Source organism: Lissotriton vulgaris, chromosome 3_2 (genome assembly GCF_964263255.1).
Source record: "Lissotriton vulgaris chromosome 3_2, aLisVul1.2, whole genome shotgun sequence".
Lineage (NCBI taxonomy): Eukaryota > Metazoa > Chordata > Amphibia > Caudata > Salamandridae > Lissotriton > Lissotriton vulgaris.
In genome coordinates, this window is record NC_141690.1 from 258,326,355 (window position 1) to 258,347,581 (window position 21,227).

Here is a 21,227-nt window from a genome sequence, read left to right on the forward strand (position 1 = left end):
AGTGCTGGGGTCGCGGCAGAATGTTTATTTAAAATAGAAATAGAGCTGAAAGCCTCCACTTGAGGGCACTTAATTGCTTGGCCGGGGAGGTGCCCTGTGATGGGCCAGCAGCCCCATCCAGGACGGGTACAGTGCTTAAAAGCCCCCCCCCCCTCAGTGCACCCTAAACCTGGATCAATTGCTTCGAAAGCGCACACATTAATCACCAAGGCAGCGAGGAAAGGGGGAGACCGGGGGGGGGAAGGGGGGAGGGGGTAGGGGGGAAGAGGTCGCGGGAGCAGCAGTGGCGGTGGGGAAAACGGGCGAAAAAGGAGGAACCGTGGCTTAGCTAGGGGGGCAGTCCGCCCCAGGCTGCATTTACAAGGTGCGCTTGCTCTTCACACGGGGGCCGCGCGGCACTGGCGGCTGCCTTTATAATTTATTTGGGGACACGCAAATTCTATAATAAAATCTCAAACAGCCTGGATGGAGGTGTGCAATGCCTCCGAGCCTCCTACCATTACAGCTGGGGCAGGGTGCAGGCTGATTACAATTAAAGGCTGGCGCCGTCACATCCTGCTGCCAACGGCGGGGAGTTTGTTTTGGAAGGAAGCAGCACGGAGAGACTGTTTATCGCCGGAGCCGGCGCTGTAATTATGGCGCTCGCAGAACTGCCTTCTGCTTGTCCAGGCTGGGCTGTCAAAAATCGCCCCATGGAATTGTTAAATTATAGGCTGAGCGTGCCTCTCACTCTGGTACAGTGCAAGCGAACGTCCATTGCCGGCTCGGTATACCGTCAGGGTTCAGCAACAGGGCACAGCTGACCCCTGGAGTACGTCCTGCGAGATCAAGACTGCGGTAAGAGATCGGTGTGTGTGTCCTTGTCTGTGGGCCACTGACTTATAAAGTAACTCAAACTGTTCTCCAGTGGCAGGCCGCAGGCACAGAGGACGGCACCTCTGCCAGTCCGACATATCAGCGGCAACACGACGAGCACCCATGCCTTGCAAGTCTATAAAATAAAAAACCTTAGACCTGCCGCTCCTGTAAAGAGCTCCCCTACCTTTAGAATGTGGATCCAACTTCAGCTTTTCATGAAAATGCATTGTTTTGCATGAATGCATGTCAGCAGGAAATTGATGTTTTTAACCACGTCAGATAAATGTTGCATATTAAATGCGTAGCATCTGTAACTTTCTTTCGGTTTCATCTTGGCAGCGAGGAAAGGGGGAGACCGGTCCAATTAGTGCTTGGAGACGCCGGTGAGAAGACGGTGGGCGCACACCAATTAGGGTCGGCACTCAATGGGCCTCTGTGGGCTCAGGCGCCAGGGGTGCAAGCAGGGGAGAGCCGGGGTGATTAACCGTCCTCAGGGCGCACAGGCAACTCTGAAAAGGCAACAGTGAAGGAGAAAAACACAAGAGGCAGGAGAGAAAGAAAACAAGACGGACGGACGGAAGAGAGGGGAGGGGGGAGGAGAAATGCGACACGGCGGGAAGGGGAGGGGGCGGAGCGGGTTAATTAAATTAAACAAACAAACAAGACGGACGGACGGAGGAGAGGGGAGGGGGGAGGAGAAATGCGACACGGCGGGAAGGGGAGGGGGCGGAGCGGGTAAACAAAGACGGACGTGCACGCGCTTTTAAGCTCAATGCGCATGCGCATTGAGCTTAAAAGTCACGGGCACTGCAAGGAATCGCCACGATTCCTTGCAGTGTGGATAAAGAGCGGATAAGTCCCAATACTCTCGCCTTGCTCGATGCGCATGCGCATCGACAGGCGAGACCTAAAAAAAACGGGCCTCTTCTCAAATCCGGGCTAGGTTCACAGCAATGACAGCGTGCACTTTCCAAGATGGCGGCCTCCTTCCACCCATTCCCAGCGGCCCTTGCGCTGTCATATAAGCCGTCCTTGTAGCCGAGCGACTTTGGAGATTGAACCGAGCGCGTGTTCTGACGTCTCCGCTACCACCTTTGCGTCACCCCGTCAACAGTGCTGTGTTCCGTCGCGGCGTCTTTACTGATTGGCGGAGCGAGCTAGGGGCGTGTCGTCTCGTGGTCGCTGAGCCCTAGGGTCCGGGGAGGTTTCCGCTCTTAGTCTGTTTGGAGGGAGCCGCGCAGCTGTAAACATGGTGGGTGCTGGGCTCGCGCAGGCAGCATGGCGGCGGCCCGCGCGCTGAGGTCCGTTGGTCGGACCGCCGCAGCTGATGTCTAAGGCGCGCGCCGCGGAACTCCCTGGGAGCCTCTTCTACGGCTGAGGCCTAGCTGTAGGCCCTGCGGAGCGGCCACGTGTGCGGCGGGAGCGGCCACGTCTGCAGGCCGTAGGCTCCTCTGGGTGGATGAGGCGGGGCCAGGGGGCTCTTAAGAGACTCCCTAGGAGGCAGAGGACCCAGGGGTGGGATGCAGTAGGTTGGGGTGCAGGGCCCGGTGCAGGAGGGTACGGGAAGATTGGGGGGGGGGGGGGGTCAGTGGGCCTGTTGCGCTCGGCTGTGACATCATGCTTTCCATGTGACTATTTTTCATGCGTGGTGGTGGGGGTGGGGGGAGGGCCGCCGTGGACGTTAATGTCTGCAGGCCCGCCAGGGTGCGGGCGTGAGAGGGAGAGGGGCCGCTGCGCCCTCGCATGCTTTTGGCCCGAGATTTTTTGTGGTCTTTCGCTCTAGGGTGTCTGCCGCTTTGCTTGTGATCCCTGTTTTGGGGGGTGCATGGTGGGCTGGACTCTTCCCTGCAGCGGGGCCCGCTGGCAGGCCCTCCATATGCACGTGCTCCCCTGGCGCTGCTTCATCCGCCTCCATACTCGCATACGCCCCATGTCTGGTTTCATGTGCGTCTTTAGGTTTGTTTGCGTCATGTCTGTTGTGTAGCGCCTCCTAACCCTCCCTCTGTTTCCAGGTGCTGCTCCACGTGCTGTACGAGCATGCGGCCGGCTACGCGCTCTTCGCTGTGTGCGAGGTGGAGGAGATCAGCATGCTGCTGCCTCAGGTACGTGCCCTATACCCCCCCGCCCCCCGCCTTGGACGCCCCCCCCCCCCCCAAGCCGGTGCTGTGATGTGACTCAAATCTGTCAATCCACTGACGCCTGATGTGAGACTCGACTCTGAGCGCTGGCACTGCTTTCTAGGGGGACGAGGCCTTGTCATGGACGTGATCCCGACGTCCATAGCAGTGGAGGGCATAGGCCTAATTGTGATCTTTGAATCGATTTCTTGAGTTATTTTGTAAACCTACAACTTCCCAATGCCGTCTTAAGTACAGTGCTCTAGACGCAGTCCCCTCGGTGTATTTACTCGGTTTCTACCCCTTACACAATATGTTGCCACAGACTATCCAGCAGCATTCCCCTTTACCATTGTGTCTGCAGGGGCAAGGGGGGGTCCTGCAGAGCCATGCTGGTCTCGTGAGTTTGCTTATTTGATGGCACCCCTTTAAATATAACTGGAAGGCCCCACTCCCATGATCGTCTTTCCAGTCCACCTGCATTTCCAGTTTTTTCAACACTCTCATCCTTGTAGTTTATGGGCCCATTTAGACATTATTTTCTAGTTTCCGAAATGCTGCACGCTGATTAGTAAACACGCTTTAAAAAAACTTGCCCCGTCTTTTATCGTAAAAGAATAGTTTGGCTCGAAACTAAGGCTCGTAACGAATGCAGAGAAGTCCGCCTCGAATGCACCATAGTCTGTAGAGTTCGGGTTATCCTCCCTCGACTTTTATTTGCGCAAATTGGCTGCTCATTATCAACAATTGCGGGTCACGAGGAAGCACAAAATTCTCATGTTTTCGGGCGTCGTTATATTTCCCCAGGTCTAGTATATTTCGAAAACTAGAGTGCATACGTTTACTGTTGCCTGCGTAGTATGGGTGTACGCTCTACGTTCATTTTGCATCTTTTGTTTCCAGGTGGAGGAGAGCGTGCTGAACATCGGGAGGTTTAACAACATTGTCAGATTAGCGGGGTTTTCCCCCTTTAAATCCGCCCAAAGTGCTCTCGAGAATATAAATGCCATCTCTGAAGGTGAGTTCAACCTTTTCCTCTCGTGTAATCTATAGAAACAGATGACAAGCATTTCGGTTTTATAAACTAATATTTATAGACCGAACATTCGTGTTTGCTGTGTGAATTCTAAATAGTACGTGACAAGTATCACTTTTTGCGTGTTGGGATTCGGGGCTCCCGGGTAGCGTCTGACGTGCCATGATGTTAAAATTAATCTGTCAATCCACTGAACCATGTGATGTCAAATTCTGGACTGAGCACACAGACTTCTAACGCACTCACTCTGAATAGTGAATAACTCGTACGTGCATGCTAGCTCGGTAGGTACTCTTAAGCATTCACTTCTTGATCCTCTTAACAGGTATACTTCACGAGGACTTGAAGCTGCTTCTAGAAACAAACATGCCCGCGAAAAAGAAAAAGGCTTTGCTGGGAGTGGGAGATGCCAAAATTGGGGCTGCCATACAGGAAGAATTGGGATACCCATGCCAGACTGGTGGCGTAGTGTCCGAGCTCCTTAGAGGTAAGTGAGGTGGGCAGATGACCATGGAGGGTGGGGAGTGACGTCTACTGTACCCGTCATTACTGCTTTGGCCACAACCGATTACGGCAAGGTAGATGCACCCATATCACACTGGAAACCGGGAGCACTAACAGCACTCTACTCCGCGCTCTCGTGTCCCGATGCGTTCATTAGGGATAAACACCTGTAAACTCGTCACCTTAGGAAACGTACTCCTGAGAAAACATGGGCAGAGCTTAACATCCCGCTCCTGTTTCTCCTCCCAAATCTGGCAACAGGTGCACTGTCAATGCAGACCACAAAACGTACGAGCATAACTGCCTGTTCTAATAGCCTGTTTGTCGGCCTGTCAGTGCCCTGGACGTTCACTTTTTGAAATGCTTATCTGCAGAGATTTTACACAGAAGTAAGGATCCTAAACTACACCTTTGTTCTAAAAACCATTGCTCCAGTGTGGCAGGCTAGTTGTGCGTTCACACAGCCTGCCCCATCAAGGGTAAACTACCAATCCTGACAATACAGCCTTCATCCCGACCCCCATCCAATGATCCGGAGCACTAGCAGCGCCTCCTCCTCAGCGGAGGGTGGCCGCGCATCGCCCCACTGGCTCAGCTAACAGCTCAAAAATAGAAATACTTATTAGTTTTATTTTTCAGCTGCTTGCTAAGCCAGCGTGTGCAGGAAGGGCTGGGACCATGGCAGATTGATGTGCACTACTAACTGCAGGTCTTTTCGTGACGAACAAGCCACCAGAGTTCAACTTTTGAGATTGTTATCTAATCTGTAATGCAATAAGGAGAGTAATTGATTGCCATGACGATGAAAAACCTGTCAACCCAACTGATACGTCTATGACCAGGTAATTCAGGCCAAACTGCTCCCTTCAATTACCTACAGTACAGTAGTGAGGCAATGTGGGGAAGACGCCAAAGACCTGGATAGTACACAGGTTAAAGCCTATAGAACAATGTTCTCCCTCCTGCTTTACACATCTCTGGCTCAAGTAAGACTGGAGTTCGGCCTGCAAAAACAAGTCTAAGCCAGGTACAGGGCATATATCTGGTACAAACTAAGAAGCGCCACTACAAATATACTAAACTATCTGCTATGGCTCGACATACAACACATGGACGTCTCTGAGGTGAGGGATCTTCTTCAGCTAGCCTTGGAAGTCACTAAACTCTGAGCTTTGGGACTTACAACTTGGCCACAGCAATTTTAAAAAAAACTAGTTTGGAAAAATGTAAAATCACACTCCTTATTGTAGGACAAGGCGTCCTTCTCAAAAAGATCTCGCGCATGGATGACTCTAAATTCTCATAAATCATTAACTCTACAAATCTACTTCAATTAGGGTTACCCCACAGCTATAAAAGTGAACTTTTTAAAGCACAGACTAATGATTCTTCCATGTGCAGGGCACCTACCACCATGGATGAGTGCAGGCTGTGCAACTCCAACTATGGTGACATCCTTCACGTAATCTGTTTGTGAAGAGCTGCACCAAGCACGACTGCTCCTAAAGATTGATTCCAGCAAAAAAGGATTTGCACCAGAAGGAAGCGGTGCTCGCCTGCCTGAATCCGTCAAACTCTAAACTAAACTGCAGATTCGTGAAATTTCTGACGTCGAATGAATGACAAATGGTGAAACATGCTCTACAAGATCCACAGACCCAGGCTGACCAGCAGATGGGACAGTAGGACTTAGCAACACCTTATTAAAGATGTCCATTTAGCACTAGGGGGACAATTTGTGTAAGCAGAGTCCACATGGTAAACAGCATACAGTTGAACTGGATGAGAGCAAGTGAAAACTGGGATCAACACTACCCAGCAGTTAGTGTATAAATGTGGGTCTTTAATCGGCTTTATTGAACTATCATTTTAAACTAATGTATTTCTCACTTGATTTTTCTTAATGGTTTTAAATAAGGATGTCTTTAACAATTGTGTAATTTATTGCAATAGTTTTAATTAACTATGCAAAATAAACTTAAACTATAACGCAATAGGGTTGTTTTACATCAGCAGGCTCCTAGACTCAAACAAATGTGACTGTCCTCGCACACCACCATGTGTCTGTCACGCTTCATCGTAGTGGGGTATCACTTGGTATTACCCCTTCACTGCGGCGGCTATTCCGCCGCAGTGCTAAGGGGGCGGGCGGCCGCATGCTGGTGACGGAACCGCTCTGTCACCAGCGTCGGTTGACCTGTGTTTGTGACGGAGCGGTTCCGTCATGGCCCGCCCTGCTCAATAGAACGTCAGCGCATGCGCGGAATTCGTGCCGAGCGGGCCATGACGGAACCGCTCGTCATCAGCACAGGTCGCCCGTAGCTGATGGAGCGGTTCCGTCATCAGCATTCAGCGGGTTAAAACTTGTGTGGCGAAGGGGTGAACACCATTGCCACTCAGTTTGTTTCTACCTGTTGGTTCGAGTCCACTGCATCTGTCAAGACAAAACTGGATCTTGTGGCACATAATGCCACTGTTTTGGTGGTCTGGCCTTTGCAGCCACCCTAAGTTTTCAGGTCTCTATGTACCTGAAAGACAGTCCATTTATACAGCATAATTTCTTTTTTTTTTTTTTTTGTTTGGGCTTTGGTGTGTGAGGATATACCCTCACATTTTATGTATGTCTAGAAGCAGGCTGTCACATGATCATATTGCCAAATGTGTTTGATAAAAATCGTCGAAGTCCCTTGTATGACATGGCACACTGACGAGTCTCTGACCTCTGCCTCGACAACCTTTAGAAAAACAATGTTTTATGTGCCCTGCAGTGTACCTAGTCTTGTTGTATCTTGTTTCTGAGCTCTTTGAAAGGATGGGGCTTGACCTAATGTGTTAATGTCGTTTCTAGGCATCCGCCTGCACTTCCATTCCCTCGTCAAGGGGTTGACGGCCCAGTCCGCTTCCAAGGCTCAGCTGGGCCTTGGCCACAGCTACTCAAGGGCCAAGGTGAAGTTTAATGTGAACCGGGTGGATAACATGATCATCCAGTCCATCAGCCTGCTGGACCAGCTCGACAAGGACATCAACACCTTCTCCATGCGGGTCAGGTGGGTACCGGAGACTGGCCCTGGGGGCTCCCTTCTCCCTCCCAGTGCTTACCACAGCAGTGCTCTCCCTGTGCTGACTGTATAGAAAGTGGAGGAAAAGCAACATCCCCGTGTATACACCACAGCCTGGTGAATGGAGACCTTGTCTGTATTGTTAGCGGGGAGACACTTGGCCGAGCTGGTGCACGTTGGGTGCCCACGAATACGCGAGTAAGGAAGCGGGGAGGGGCAACCTGTGGGCTTAGAAATGTGTGAAATGCCAATGTCCAATCGCTCCCTGCGGAGAGCCATGAGGGGTCTGGAGGCTTAGTGCGTTCTCTGTGGAGTAATGTGTACCCTCATGGTCACATGTTTCAATCCACACAGCTTTTCATCCTTCTGAGGATTTAAAAATGAGCATCATTAAGTTTGGTAACCAATATCTGTGTATCTCCAGGATGGCCTTGGGTGAATGTGTGCTTCCCACATACATGTTACGGTGTTTGCCAGGCAGCATCTGTGCGGGTATAGCTGTCCACAGTGTCTACTCTTCACCTCAACTGTCCCGTCTCCTCTTCCTCAGAGAATGGTACGGCTACCACTTCCCGGAGCTGATCCGGATCGTTTCCGATAACTACACGTACTGCCGCATGGCCAAGTTCATCGGGAACCGCAAAGAGCTGAGCGAGGAGCAGCTGGAGGGCATGGAGGAGATCGTGATGGACAGTGCCAAGGCGCAGGAGGTGCTGGAGGCCTCGCGCTCCTCCATGGGTGAGTCCTGATCTATCTGCAAAAGTGTTGGGCTTGTTGGCATCCCTAGCGGCAGTACTAACTCAGGTTATTTATTTTAAAAGTTTTATATAGCGCGGACAAGATCTTTGCAGATATCAGAGCGCTTTACATAGATGGTGGCGTACTCATACCAATAAATCAATAAATCAAAACAGTACAAATAGGTTACATAGAGGGGTACATGGTGGGGGCGTAATTATACAAATAAATCAAACAGTACAACTAGGTTACATACGGGGTATGTGAGGGAGACTACTCATACAAGTAGGCAAAGGGGTCAAGCAGGTAGAAGCATGTAGTACAGTGTTAACAGAGTTCTAGATACTAGTTCAAGTGTATTTAGCCAGGAGGATAGCTTTTACTTTTTTAAAGAGTGTAGTGGATGGGATAAGCCTTGTTTCTGGAGGGAGAGAGTTCCAGATCCTAGGTGCCATTCCAGAGAAGGAGCGCTTATATGTTTTTTCCTTCCGGAATCTTCGCGGTGTCAGCAGAAGATTATTTGTGCCTCTAGTGTTTCTGGTTCCCCCAGATATTGTCAATTTCTGGGCGAGGTAACCGGGTGATTTAAGGTGAACCTCCTTGTGTGTCATGCAGGCGATTTTCAGGTGTATTCTGGCTTCAAATGGCAGCCAATTCAGGGCTTTCAGGTCAGGGGTAATGTGGGAGTGCTTTTTTGACCCAGTGATGAGTCTCGCTGCAGCGTTTAGGGAGGCTCTTAGGGGTGCGGTTGTGGTTAGGGGGAGTCCGACTAGTGCGGTGCTGCCGTATTCAATTCGGGGGATGACTATAGCTTGTACTGCGGTTTGGAAGTCTTTGGCTGGGAGGAAGGGTTTAAGTTTTCTCAGAGTATTGATCTGGAAGTTCGCGCCCTTAGTTGCCTTGCTGATGTGTTGCTGCATATTGAGATTGGTGTCAAGTGTAATGCCTAAAGATTTTGCTGAGTCCACGATGGTGGGTTGGACATTGAGTGCAGTTAGGTGTTTAAGCCAGGTTTGAGCAGTGGAGCTCTTAGCTGGAGGTGAGATCAGAAGGAACTCTGTTTTCAGGGCATTGAGTTTGAGGTGATTATCGGCAAGCCAGGATTGGGTGCATCTGATTCTTGCGTTCAGGAGCAGGATGTCATTGGGAGATTGTAATTTGAGAGAGTTGGGTGTCATCGGCGTACATGTGAAAGTGTACATTGGATGCTTGTAGCAAGGTGGTGAGTGGTTCCATGACTAGGTTGAACAGAGTTGGGGATAAAGAGGAGCCCTGGGGGACTCCTAGCGTTACAGGTATTGGCGAGGACATCAGGTTGTTGCTCTTGAATTTCTGCGTCCTGTTGTGAAGAAAGGAAGTGAACCACTTGAGAACAGTTCCAGATAAGCCCATTCTTGTGTTTAGGAGTTCTAGCAGATTCTCATGTTTAACGGTGTCGAATGCTGAAGAGAGATCAAGAAGGATGAGGAGGCAAGTGTCGTTTTGGTCTAGCATTTGAAGTGCGTCGTCAATTATGTGAGTCATGGCCGTTTCAGTACTGTGTCCCGCTCGGAAGCCTGACTGGTGCGGGTTGAGGAGATCAAATTGCTCAATGTGATTAGTCAATTGTAGTTGTGCGCATTTTTCTAGTAGTTTAGCGAGAGTGGGAATATTGGTGATGGGTCGGTAGTTGTTGAGGTCAGAGGGGTCGGCTGTGGGCTTTTTTAGTAGAGGTGTGACTTGACCAACTTTGAGGGAGTCAGGGATGCTTCCTTGTTGGAGAGAGCTGTTGACAATTTTAGTCCAGAGGGAGAAGCAGAGGGGTAAAGTCTTTCACTGCGGAGGCAGGCAAGGGGTCCGTGAGGTGATTGGATGGTTTCAGGGTGTTGAGCAGTTTACCAATTTCTTCTTCCGAGTATGTGCCAAAGGTTGACCATGTAGCATTGTTTTTTGGTTCAGCGGTTGCTGGGCACTGGGGTTTGGAATGGAGGCTTGCATCAATAAGGAGATCGCTTTTTATGTTGTCAGTTTTTTGGATAAAGAAAGCAGCGAAGTCTTCACAGGAGGGTGCTTTACTCGCAGTGTTAAGTGGTTGGGGTTGTTCCTTGGATTGTGATCTGATAAGCTCAAATAGTTTTCTCGGTCTGTTTTTTGCCTGGTCGAGCTGGCGGCTGAAGAAGTCTGATTTTGTACGTTTTATTTTCCTGAAGTAGGCGTTTCTCTTTTTCTTCAGGTCTTTTAGGTGCATTGCAGAGGGGGCTGCTCTCCAGATACGTTCAGCCATTCGCATGTCTCGTCTATCCTCATTGAGACTCCCGTCGTACCATGGGTTGGGGATTTTAGTACTGACTCTTTTCAGCTGCAAATGTGCAGCCTCATTAATTATTGTGGTCATGGCATTGAGATAGTGGTCAGTCAGGGTTTGAACGTCCGTATCGTCTGTCGGTGGAAGGAGATTGCGCCTGTTGGGGGGCAAAGAGCCTGGGTTGAGATTTGTCATGTCTCTTTTCCAAACTTTCGGTTTGGGGAATTGAGTCGGGGTTGACTTTAACTTTTTCATTGAAGAATGTGATAATATGGTGATCTGACCAGTCACAGGGTTGGACGGACTCGAGTAGGATAGAGTCCTCTTTGGAGATGATCAGGTCAAGGATAGAGCCTTTCTCGTGTGTCAGGCTGTTGCATATTTGGGTGAGGTTAAGGGCGTCGAGGACATTTTTAAGACTATTTACCACCGCGTCATTACGATCGTTCCAGTGGAGGTTAAAGTCCCCAAGGTATATTTGGGTGAGCTGCCGCCCGGAATTGGTTGAGATCATATCCATGATTTGTTGGGAAAAGGTGAAGTTGTCCCTGGGAGGGTGGTAAATGCTGTGAAGAGCATATCTGTTTGCCCTCACTGATATTGTCGAGGCAGATGTATTCACAGGAATTTGGAGATGGTAGTGAGGTGGAGTTGGCTCTCCGAACAGAGATGTTGTTCCTGTAGATGCATGCGATTCCACCCCCCAGTTGGCCTGATCTGTCGAGCCTGATAATGTGGTAGTTAGGGGGAACTAGAATGTCCATTATAGGTGTAGAAGATTCAGTTAGCCAGGTTTCAGTCAGTATGATTATGTCGAGGTCCCGCGATAAGAGGAGCTCTGCAATGGCGGCGGCATGTTTCGAGGCCGATCTACAATTGAGGGTGCATTTGAGACTGGGTGTGCTGGGGGTGGTGGGTTGTTCAAGAGCGAGGGGGACTCTTCTGAGGTTATTGGGGATGGAGGATCTGTTTAGTGTGGGGGGTCTAAGGGGATTTGAGTGTATCGAGGGGATGGTGAGGTATGGGGAGGTTGTGTCATTTTGGGATGCTGGGTCATAGGAGCGGAGAAGGGTGAGTGTGTCGATCAGAAATAGGGTTGTGGGTGCGACGAGGGCGGTTGTTGCGATTGCGAGCTGGCATTGAGGTCCGGTTGGGGGAGAGTTGAGTGGGAGAGTTAATTTGGAGGGCGGAGGACAAGATGGGTTGGGAGGTGAAGTTGTTTGCGGGGTTGCAGGGACGGCGAGGGGGCCGAGGGCAGAAGTTGCGACTGAACGGGTATTGACGCCCGGTGTAGGGTGTGGGTGTCGGCCGTAGGGGAAGTGGCCAATTTGGGCGGGTGTGTGAGGGTGTCTGCTGGGGGGGGTGGCCAGTTTGGGGCGGGGCGTGGGGGTGGGTAAGGGATGTGTGGGGTGTATGGAGAGTAGTTCTTTGATGATGTGTATGTCTTCTTTGATCTGGAAGAGAGTGGCCATGTTGTTGTCCATCGTGGGGTAGGTGTAGGGGGTGTTGTCCATCGTGAGGTAGGTGGAGGGGGAAGGGGTGGGGTTGGGGGTGGTAGTCAAAGGTGAATGACCGACTGGGGAATTCGCGTGCTGATGGGAGTGAGGGCTGGTGTTCGAACGGGGTTGCGTTGTGTTAGTGTACTGGGTGATGTTAGGGGGGAGAAGTTTTGGGCGGGTGAGGAGTGGATGAGGTAGGTAGGAGGTTGGCGGTCTGGGTGAGGGCATTGATGGTAGGCGGGCGGATCAGGGTGTAGTCTGGGAGACTGATAGTGGTGGTGGGGGAACCGGTCGGGTAGTGGGGGCTGAGTAGGAGGGAAGATGAGATTGGAGGTGGACCTGTTGTGGGGAGGGGTAGTTAGATTGAGAGAGGATGTGTGTTCTGCGTGGTTAGTTCGAGGGTAATGGGGGCTGAGTATGGGGGGGATAGAGAGGGGGATTTATAAATAGGGGTAATGTTCTGGTGTTGAACTAGGTTAGGTGTGCTGTGGGAAGGAGCTGTGCCGTCTGCGGTGAGCTGGGTGTTAAGGCCATCTGTAGGTGTGTGAGTAGTGTTGATGAAAAGTGTGGATGCCCGTGAGTTGGTAGAAGGGGTGGGGGTGTGGGTGGTGTATGAGGGGGAGCAATCTGTGTCAGTGTTTGATGCGCTTGAGTCACCTGCCCGGTGCTGAACTGGGATAGGAGAGTTGCGGGTGGGAGATGGGGGGTCCGGGGTAATAGGTGCGTCCCTAATTTAGATGTTGTTCCGCGAGTTGGAGAGGTGCTCTATGAGAGTCGGGAACAAGTTGTCTAGTAGTTCCAGATTTCTGTCTGTGGATTGAGATAGGACAATCCCGTTATTGTAGATGGTGATGGTGGCTCTGCCTGGAAAGAGTTGGGATGGCGTGATGGAAAGAGTTAGGCTGTGAGAGGATTTCTTGGTGGAAGAGACGGTGAGTAGGGTGTGGAACGCCTTTTGCCATTGAGCTCTGCGTGTGGTGTGGAAGATGATATCAGTGTTCAGGGATCCATTGACCGGTGAGAAGTAGGTGTCAGCAAAGGGTGTTTCATGGTGTGACCTAAGGAAGTTGTGTTTAAAGCGTTTAGCTGCTTTTTTGGTGAGTGCCGGTGGGTAGTTGATTTCGGGGTTACCATAAACACGAGTTAAGCCTGCAGATTTAGGAGTGTTCAGTTTTGTTTCTTGCTGGGGTGGTTGGTCCTGCAGTACAGTGCCTTGTTCCCGAAGCGTCAGACCACTTACTCCAAAGGATGGCGCTAAATCAGCGCCACTCGCGCTCCGAGTCTGCATGAAACATGCTGGGTTGTTCTTTGCTCCGTTGGTGCACTCTAGCAATGGTCCAGCGGGGTTTTAGTTAGTGGAAGCGAGTACTTGTGAATCCCACCGCTGCGTGCTCGCGTTTCTTGACCTCCTTTCTTCCTGCCTCTTTCTCAGGGATGGACATCTCCCCCATCGACCTCATCAACATCGAGAGCTTCTCTGCGCGCGTGATCTCCCTGTCGGAGTACCGCAAGGAGCTGCAGGAGTACCTGCGCTCCAAGATGAGCCAGGTGGCGCCCAGCCTGTCCTCCCTGATCGGGGAAGTGGTAAGTGTCCGTCGTGAGTGACGCGTAGCCGGTGCCATGGACATGATGATCACGTGAATCTGTCAATCCTCTGAACTGCTGAGTGACACCCCTCACTGCTGATCTGTGCACCGCTGCGCTCCTAGGCGCGGAGAGGTTGTGGGCTGTGTGGAAAGATCCTTTGCTAGGAGGGCGGTGCAGGGGGGGGGGGGTGGCTTTATGCCGTGGCGGCCAGGAGCGATAATCCGCCTCTGCTGTTGGTTCCGCGGATTCTTGGGGTGTCCGGTGGGTGGATTAATTGATGTATCCTGGTCCTTCGTGCAGGGCCCTGTAGACGTGGGTCCGCATCTTGAACTGGAGGCTGTAGTTCATTAAAATGGGGTGTGATGCGAGGAGTCTGGTCGCTGTGTTTGGTCTGAAGTCTCTTCAGCTGGTGCACTTAGCTCCGCTACTGCGAGTGGTGGGTGAAGGCTGTTCATGAGCATCGGGCCAGGCTCCTCTAAGGGTCGGGTAAGGAGTAGTTTACGTTTGAGATGCAGACTGGTGAGCTGCTCCTGTGGTCCGATGGGGCACCTTTAGTCGTCTGAGCACCGGAGCGTTTGTGGTGTGAGTTTTGCTCACCTTGCTTTTTCTTTTTGTCTTCCAGGTTGGCGCTCGTCTCATATCCCACGCTGGCAGCTTAACGAACCTGGCCAAGTACCCTGCATCGACGGTGCAGATCCTGGGGGCGGAGAAGGCTCTCTTCAGGTACCTCTGCAGTGTGGTCACGGTGATGGCAGGCTCCTGGGTGCTGGCCTTGACATGCTGGCGGGACGCGTCCAGAACGCGTTGGCTGTGTGGGTGATACGGCCGGCCCCAGACTCTGAGCGACCACTGTGCTTTCCTTTCCGTCCGTCACCTGAAGGGCCTTTGGTGGCCGCGCCCGTGAGCGCCGCAGGTTAGACTACTGGTGCATGTCAGTCCCAGCAGAGGGGTGCGGCTTTCCCAGCCTCGGGTGGGCTTTGGAGGCCCTGAGGGTTGGACTCTGATGTAATGTGTTGCTGATGGCTCGTTCTCTGGATCGAGGCCTCCGTGGGATGACTTCGATAGATTGTTTCCCTGTGGGGCTCCGTGTCTTCCTGGTATTGCATGGGGTGGGAGGGACCCTCTGTTCTGACTCCCCTCTTCTGTTTCAGGGCTCTGAAGACGAGGGGGAACACCCCCAAGTACGGCCTGATCTTCCACTCCACCTTCATCGGGCGGGCTGCAGCCAAGAACAAGGGCCGCATCTCTCGGTACCTGGCCAACAAGTGCTCGATCGCGTCGCGGATAGACTGCTTCTCAGGTGAGCTGGCCTCGCTGCACTGCGCGCCTCGGCTTCTGCAATGATGGAACTATTTTTCGTCAACAGAATTTCACCAGAAGTGAATGTTGATAAAACTTCTCTGAGCGAAGCCGTTATGGGGGGCGTTTCAAGAGTAGCCGGACAGTATTGGGGGGCGGGCGGGCTCAGTATTTCCAGAGGCCGTTGGTATGGGTCTGTCCCGGGTTTCGCCAGTAAAAGTGGGCAGAGCCAGTTATGGCAGGGGTCTTCGTTAGGGAGAAGGCTGGAGTCTGTCCTGGGTTTCGCCAGTAGAAGTGGGCAGGTTTGGTGATGGCGGGGCTCCGTCGGTAGTTGGGTTGTCATGTTGCACATTGATGCTGGATGCAGTGCTGACTTGTCCCTCTCCCCCGCAGAGTTCCCCACCAGTGTCTACGGAGACAAGCTGCGGGAGCAGGTGGAGGAGCGCCTGTCCTTCTACGAGACCGGGGAGGCCCCGAGGAAGAACGTGGACGTCATGAAGGAGGCCCTGTTGGAGGTGAGCAAGGGTGGGGGTCCTCTGTATGCTGCAGATCTGCGTCTGCTGGAAGTGATGTGAACTTTACTCCTGACTTACAACTGGAGGCAAACACTGATTTAATGAGGCTGATCCAGCAGTGCCGTCTACATGGGGCGGGCAGCACGCTCTCGCGTCAGACTCTAACCTTTGATCTTGTCTCGCCCTCACCAGGCCACCGAGGTGACCGCAGCTCTCAAGAAGAAACTTGAAAAGAGGGAGAAGAAACGCAAGAGGCGCGAGCAGAGGAGGCTGGAGGCGCTGGCGGCCGCCGCAGGGGAGGCCGAGGACGACGAGGAGCCTCTTCCGAAGAAGGCGAGAGTGGAGGAGGAGGAGGAGGAGGAGGTATGTGCTTGGGTTCGCCAGGTGGCTGGAGCTTCATTCTTGGCTTTTGATCGCTGGTTGATGGCAGTGATCTGTCTTCCTTAGCTGGCACCCCTGTTCAATTGTCATCATTGCACAGTTTCAGAGTACAGCTCTGGAGGAGGCCCCCACGGTAGCTTAGCTGCTTCCGCTCTTGATGAAAGCTCCACATTCTTTAAGCCGATGGGAGCTTTGTGTTCTAGGCTCGCTGGGAGTCAGGAGTCCCAACCTGGCTTCACGTACTCCACACCCATTCCAACTGTGGTTCAGCAGTAGGACTACTGTGCAGGATCAATGCAGCACTGAACACTTCACCAGCTTGCTAGTCCACACTTCGTACTCTTCCCCCTCAACCCCCCCCTTAGATTTCAAGTTTTTGCAAATAAGATGCAGACCCAGTTGAGAAAGTAGCACTTCGCATGCTTGCCTGAATTTCCTCACCTACTGTTGGACACATTTGCATAGTCCAGTCTGGATAAAATTAATCCCTGGATCAATAGTTTCCTGGACTGGAAAGGCAGGAGAGGAAGAACTTTCGGCACTGCCCGAAGCAGGCCAAAGCAGACGCCAGCGGCTTTCTGAGCATGCGTCCTGAAAGTTAGCTCGGGCTCAAACCACACCCCTAGGCTTTTGATTTTTTTTCTTTTGGCACGGGCGGCTCACCCATACAGGGAGGCCAAGAAGCTTTGGGGAAAGATGTCAATTGGTGGCCCAGAAGCATGATCTCAGTTTTCGCTCCGTTCAGTTTGAGCTTCGAGCCTGTCATCCAAGAGAATATTCCTGTGAGGCAGGCTGAAAGATTATCCAGACATCCCTCTTGTTGAGCCAACGAGACGACTAATTGAGTGTCTTCTGCGTAAGTGACAGATTTAATCCAGAAGGGGGCACCCACCTCCTCCAGTGGGGCCATATAAACGTTAAACAGGGTAGGGCTCAACGAGGAGCCCTGGGCCACTCCGCACTGGAGGGGGTAGATTTGGACATAACACCGTTTTCCCAGATCTTAAACGATCGTTTATTCAGAAAGGATTCAAGCCATTGAAGGGCCGAACCTGTTATGCCCAGTCTAGCGAGACAGTGGACTAATATATCATGGTCCACCGTATCGAACGCTGCACTCTGGTCCAGGAGGATCACAACTGCAGATCCTCCTGAATCGAAGATGCACCTTGCCTCCTCTGCCACCACTATAAGGGCTGTATCAGTACCCTGTCCCGGGCGAAATCCTGTTTGAGAGTCGCTCAGCAGCCCCTTGCATTCTAGGAACCCTGAGAGCTGTTGGTTAGCAATTTTTTCAGCAAGTTTGCCCATACCAGGTAACAGATCGGGCGAAAAGTAGACAGGTTGGAGGTATCAAGCCCCGTTTTTTTGGAGTGTTTTGACTCTTGCCTGTTTCCAACTCGGTGGCACCATCCCGCAGATAAATAAGGAGTTTAACAGCTCTGTTGCTAGGTGGGCAATAGTGTCTGCAATCTGTTTCAGGATATATATGGGCGCCGGGTCAGATGGGGAACCACTATTCAGGGAGGATAGGATTTTACATAAATCCTCCTTGGTGATGCAACTAAGAGCGTCCAGCAAAGGGCCGGAGATAGGTGCTGGAAAGGTATCGTCATTGATTGAGGTAACATTCTGTGGTAGGCTATCGAGGATTCTTTGTATCTTGGTGTCAAAAGAACTCCGCTAACTGATTGCACCTTGCTTCAGTATAATCTTGAGCAATCACCGGGGAAGGGACTTTAAGAAGTTGCTTAACAATTTTAAACGTTTCCTTCAAGGAATTTGACTGAGTTCATTTTATTCTCGCAGAAAGTTGCTTGAGTTTTTTTTCTGGGCGGCTATATATAGTCTCAAGGCGGAGCGGTAGGCGGCTTTGTTAGCTGCCTAGTCTTTTCTCTAACTACGTTCCAATTTTTTGCAGGCCTTTCTAAGATCTCTAAGCTCTGCAGTATACCACGGCGATTTAAAAGTACTACTTTTCTTAGTGACCTTTTTGAGAGGTAGTACCTAATTCAGGGAGTTGTTCTGGAAGCTTATGTCTGCCAACAGGGGGTCTGATTCTACCACAGGGGCAGTTTGTTCTAGGGCAAGTGTCAGTTTTTCCACCAATAGCTTTGACCAAGCTCTCTGTAATATGCGAGTGCGAGGTGCACTTTTCCCTTCAATACAAATTTTCCATGAGAATGGTACTACTAAATGGTCAGACCATGGCACCGGTAGTGGGGGTCTGGTCGTAAGCTCGTTGCAATTTGAAAATATAGGGTCTAGGAGATGCCCTCTGATATGAGGTGCCTCTTTATTTATAAGTTTCAGTTCGAAGGCATTAAGGTTCGAATTAAGTTTTAAGGCCACTTTATCGTTAGGGTCATCAAAATGCAAGTTCAGATCTCCCAGGTCAAGGAAATTGGGTGACTGGGCTGCAGCTGCCAACGTGGATTCCAGCAAGGAACCTGCAAACTGTTTTATGCAGCCCGGCGGGCGGTAAATAAGAAATCCTGAGAGTTGGTAGGAATTATTTGAATATTGAAGAGGACACTTTCTGAGACTGATATCTCCGTCCTCAATTCTACAAGTAAGAGTATCTTTGTAGATTATAGCAAGCCCTCCTCCCTTCCCTAGTTCCCTCTGACTGGATAAAATCCGTCAGGAAGTGCAGTGGTGATATTAAACTCTGAGTTAGGAGATAACCACGTCTCTGTTAGGAAGAGCACATCGGGATTGCCGTCCATCAGTAGGTTAATCTCTACCGCATGCTTTGGTAGAGATCTACAGTTCGATAAGGCTATCCCCAGATCCCTGCAGACCTCCTTCCCAATTATCCTCACAGGGGTAGGATCCGGACAGAGCTTGCACCGGCAGAATTGTTCATCAAATCTGTCAAACTGGCCTTTCTTATCTTGTAGCATCAGGAGTTCTTCCCTGGAGTACGCCATCTGCCGTTTATGAGCCATGGGCATAGTAACTGGCCCTAAGCCCGGTCTGGCTCAGACGGGCTTGCCTCTGGCACGCCATCGCTGCGCCCGCCCGCTGCACAGACTGAAGTTGGCCTTCATTTTATAGCACCCGGGCCGTGATTCGCCCGACCGCTAGTGCGCTAACCGTGCCTTTTGCCCCAAGATGGCGGCCAAAGTCGTCGCCCCCGGGAAGGCTACCTGTGACAGAGTGGAGCCCTGATTCGGCCCTCGGTTTGCCCAGCAATGAATATAACAGGAGCCCCAAGTGTCTGAGAGCAGAGTAAGTAAATAAGCACTGCAAGTACACAAGTAGTGCTATTTTTAATAAGAAAATCCTCACTGCATATAGGCAGGGGAAGACGAGAACAATAAAAATAACATCACTCCCGGCTTCCGCCTCAGGAGTACTTCTCACTGGCTCCGCCCCAGTGGTGGCCTACTCATTCTTTCAGCAAGCATTTCTAATGGGAACACCTGCCATAGTGACACAACCCTGGATGAGGGCACCTATTACTGGTGTACACCCTTGAATCATTGTCTGACAGTCCTGTTCAACTAATGCAGTAGCAAGAATACATGTCTAAGCATACCTTGGAACAAGGGGTACTTTTCATATCTGGTAACATGTTCAATGTAATTCACTCACACCCCCTAGAAGGCATAACCTTAATAATCACATGGCTATTTACTTAACAACCAGGCACCCTGGCAAAGATGATGGAAACGTATTTCCAATGTGTTTATTACATCACATATTGCATCCAGTCCTCGAAAGGAACATCCTTGCATAAATGTACCTCTTGTGCAATTACACCTTTCCACCCCGGGGGATGTCTCCACGAAGATCCATATTCAGCCTCGCACCTCAGTGTAGTCCTAAACCTCACCAAACAGCAAAGCACACTGACCATCCCATACATGTCTCTCATTATAAGGCCTATTCCATGTCATCACCCACCTCTGCATTGTCCCAATCTGTAGCCATCTCCTGGGCTGCACAGCTGGAATATCCCCCACTCAGCCCTTACACAGTGGCACCTGTGCCCCTTACCCTGGCTGCTTTGCAGCTGCCTTATCTCAAGGCAGATGCCTGGGGAACCCACATGCACTCAATTTTATCGTGAGTTTACTCTAGGAGAGTCCCAGCTCATGAGGCTCTCCCACAGTTAAAGCTCCTCGGGTGTTTGAAAAGCAAAAGGCTCAGATGGTCAGAACCACCTTCTCACACATACATATCCAGTTATGACCAGAAAGGTGGACACATCTTTATAGTTTAACCACTCCTTTCCTAGTGGTCTTCTCTAGGCTGAAGTCTGAAAGTCACCCACAAGTCCCGGATAGAAATCAAGGTAGATGTGTCATTAAAGTGACCCGCCTTTTCAGACTTTATCCCTATTTCAATTTATATCCAGCTTGGGCCCAGGTCATTTTCCGCTGATCTACTCTAGACCAATTCAACTTAAAATTTAAACAGACCTTTTGAAAGCTTCAACACTGCAGTATTAGGTTAGCAAACTATTGTCTAGAGCTGTTGCAAAGCAGAGGGCGCACTGTTCGGGCTGTAGAGGGGTGCGCCACACGGGCCCTAGTTTCGTATTTCAGTGCTTGTGTCAATTCTATTTTTTTGACCATCTCTTTTCAACTTTCAGGATGCTGAAGTGACTGTAATAAAGAAAAAAAAGAAGAAAAAGAAGCAGGCAGAGGAGCCCGAAGAGGTGGAGTTAGAAGAAAATGGGGTTGAAGAGGAAGTGGTGGAAACGCCGTCCAAGAAAAAGAAGAAATCTGTCCCAGAAGATACGCCCAAAAGTGACAAAAAGAAAAAAAAGAAGAAAACTCGAGACTCTGATTGAATGGCAATACCCCAGCGACTGACCCTGTAGCGGCAGCTGTGCCAGGCATTGCATCTCTGAACTGAAGGCTGCCCAGTCCCCACAGTGGAGCAACTGCGGCTCGGCAAGGCCTGAATGTACATGGGAGCTTGTGCTGTCCCAGCCAATGGTCTGCCCTTTCAAGGTGCCTGTGGCACTGCTGTGGCCTTGACGTGCCTACTCTGGACTTGTACATATGCTTACTCTCAAATAAATGACGTCTTATTTCTTAACTTTGCTGCTGCTTGCATGGTTAATGGTGGAGTATTGGCACTCCACTTCAAAAAAGGTGCCACGGTGAACAGTGCTAATCTTCAAAGATGATACCATGTATGATTCATTGTCACTGCAGTTCTACCTGGGGTGGGTGGTGCAACACTAGCGGAGTTGGTTCAAGTCTACATTACTGCAGTGAGTTCTCTATTTTCTACAGCAGGGCTCAAATTCCACTCGACCCGCTCGCATAGTGGAGCTAAATGTAACCAGGTCGAGCTGTTGAGGTATTACTCACCCTTTCTGGCGAGTAGG

At 50.9% G+C, this 21,227-nt stretch overlaps 1 protein-coding gene and 3 non-coding genes across 5 annotated transcripts; all 4 read left to right on the forward strand.

Annotated features, from left to right (window-relative positions):
- The first annotated feature begins 1,959 nt into the window (after window positions 1-1,959).
- On the forward strand, window positions 1,960-20,932 carry NOP56 (NOP56 ribonucleoprotein). 2 transcript variants are annotated; one of them, XM_086964318.1, is made up of 12 exons: window positions 1,960-2,110; window positions 2,871-2,960; window positions 3,879-3,993; window positions 4,337-4,498; window positions 7,364-7,562; window positions 8,125-8,312; window positions 13,528-13,679; window positions 14,305-14,405; window positions 14,834-14,982; window positions 15,375-15,496; window positions 15,689-15,859; window positions 20,481-20,932. In XM_086964318.1, exons 1-12 carry the CDS (start codon window positions 2,108-2,110, stop codon window positions 20,679-20,681), a joined length of 1,653 nt encoding a protein of 550 aa, XP_086820444.1. In that variant the 5' UTR covers window positions 1,960-2,107; the 3' UTR covers window positions 20,682-20,932. The 2 variants fall into 2 exon arrangements, with proteins under 2 accessions (XP_086820444.1, XP_086820445.1); XM_086964319.1 differs by having other exon boundaries at window positions 1,989-2,110; window positions 15,689-15,848; window positions 20,479-20,932.
- LOC147725627 (small nucleolar RNA SNORA51) lies at window positions 7,598-7,733 on the forward strand. The gene has a single exon (XR_015309852.1). It is a non-coding gene; the product is annotated as a small nucleolar RNA SNORA51 (small nucleolar RNA).
- On the forward strand, window positions 15,018-15,090 carry LOC147725628 (small nucleolar RNA SNORD56). The gene has a single exon (XR_015309850.1). It is a non-coding gene; the product is annotated as a small nucleolar RNA SNORD56 (small nucleolar RNA).
- LOC147725629 (small nucleolar RNA SNORD57) lies at window positions 15,543-15,610 on the forward strand. The gene has a single exon (XR_015309859.1). It is a non-coding gene; the product is annotated as a small nucleolar RNA SNORD57 (small nucleolar RNA).
- Window positions 20,933-21,227: the final 295 nt, after the last annotated feature.

Coding starts and splice junctions, on each gene's coding strand:
- NOP56 (XM_086964318.1), top strand. Junction 3,994..4,336: donor TATAAATGCCATCTCTGAAG/GTGAGTTCAACC, acceptor TCCTCTTAACAG/GTATACTTCACGAGGACTTG. Junction 13,680..14,304: donor CCTCCCTGATCGGGGAAGTG/GTAAGTGTCCGT, acceptor TTTGTCTTCCAG/GTTGGCGCTCGTCTCATATC.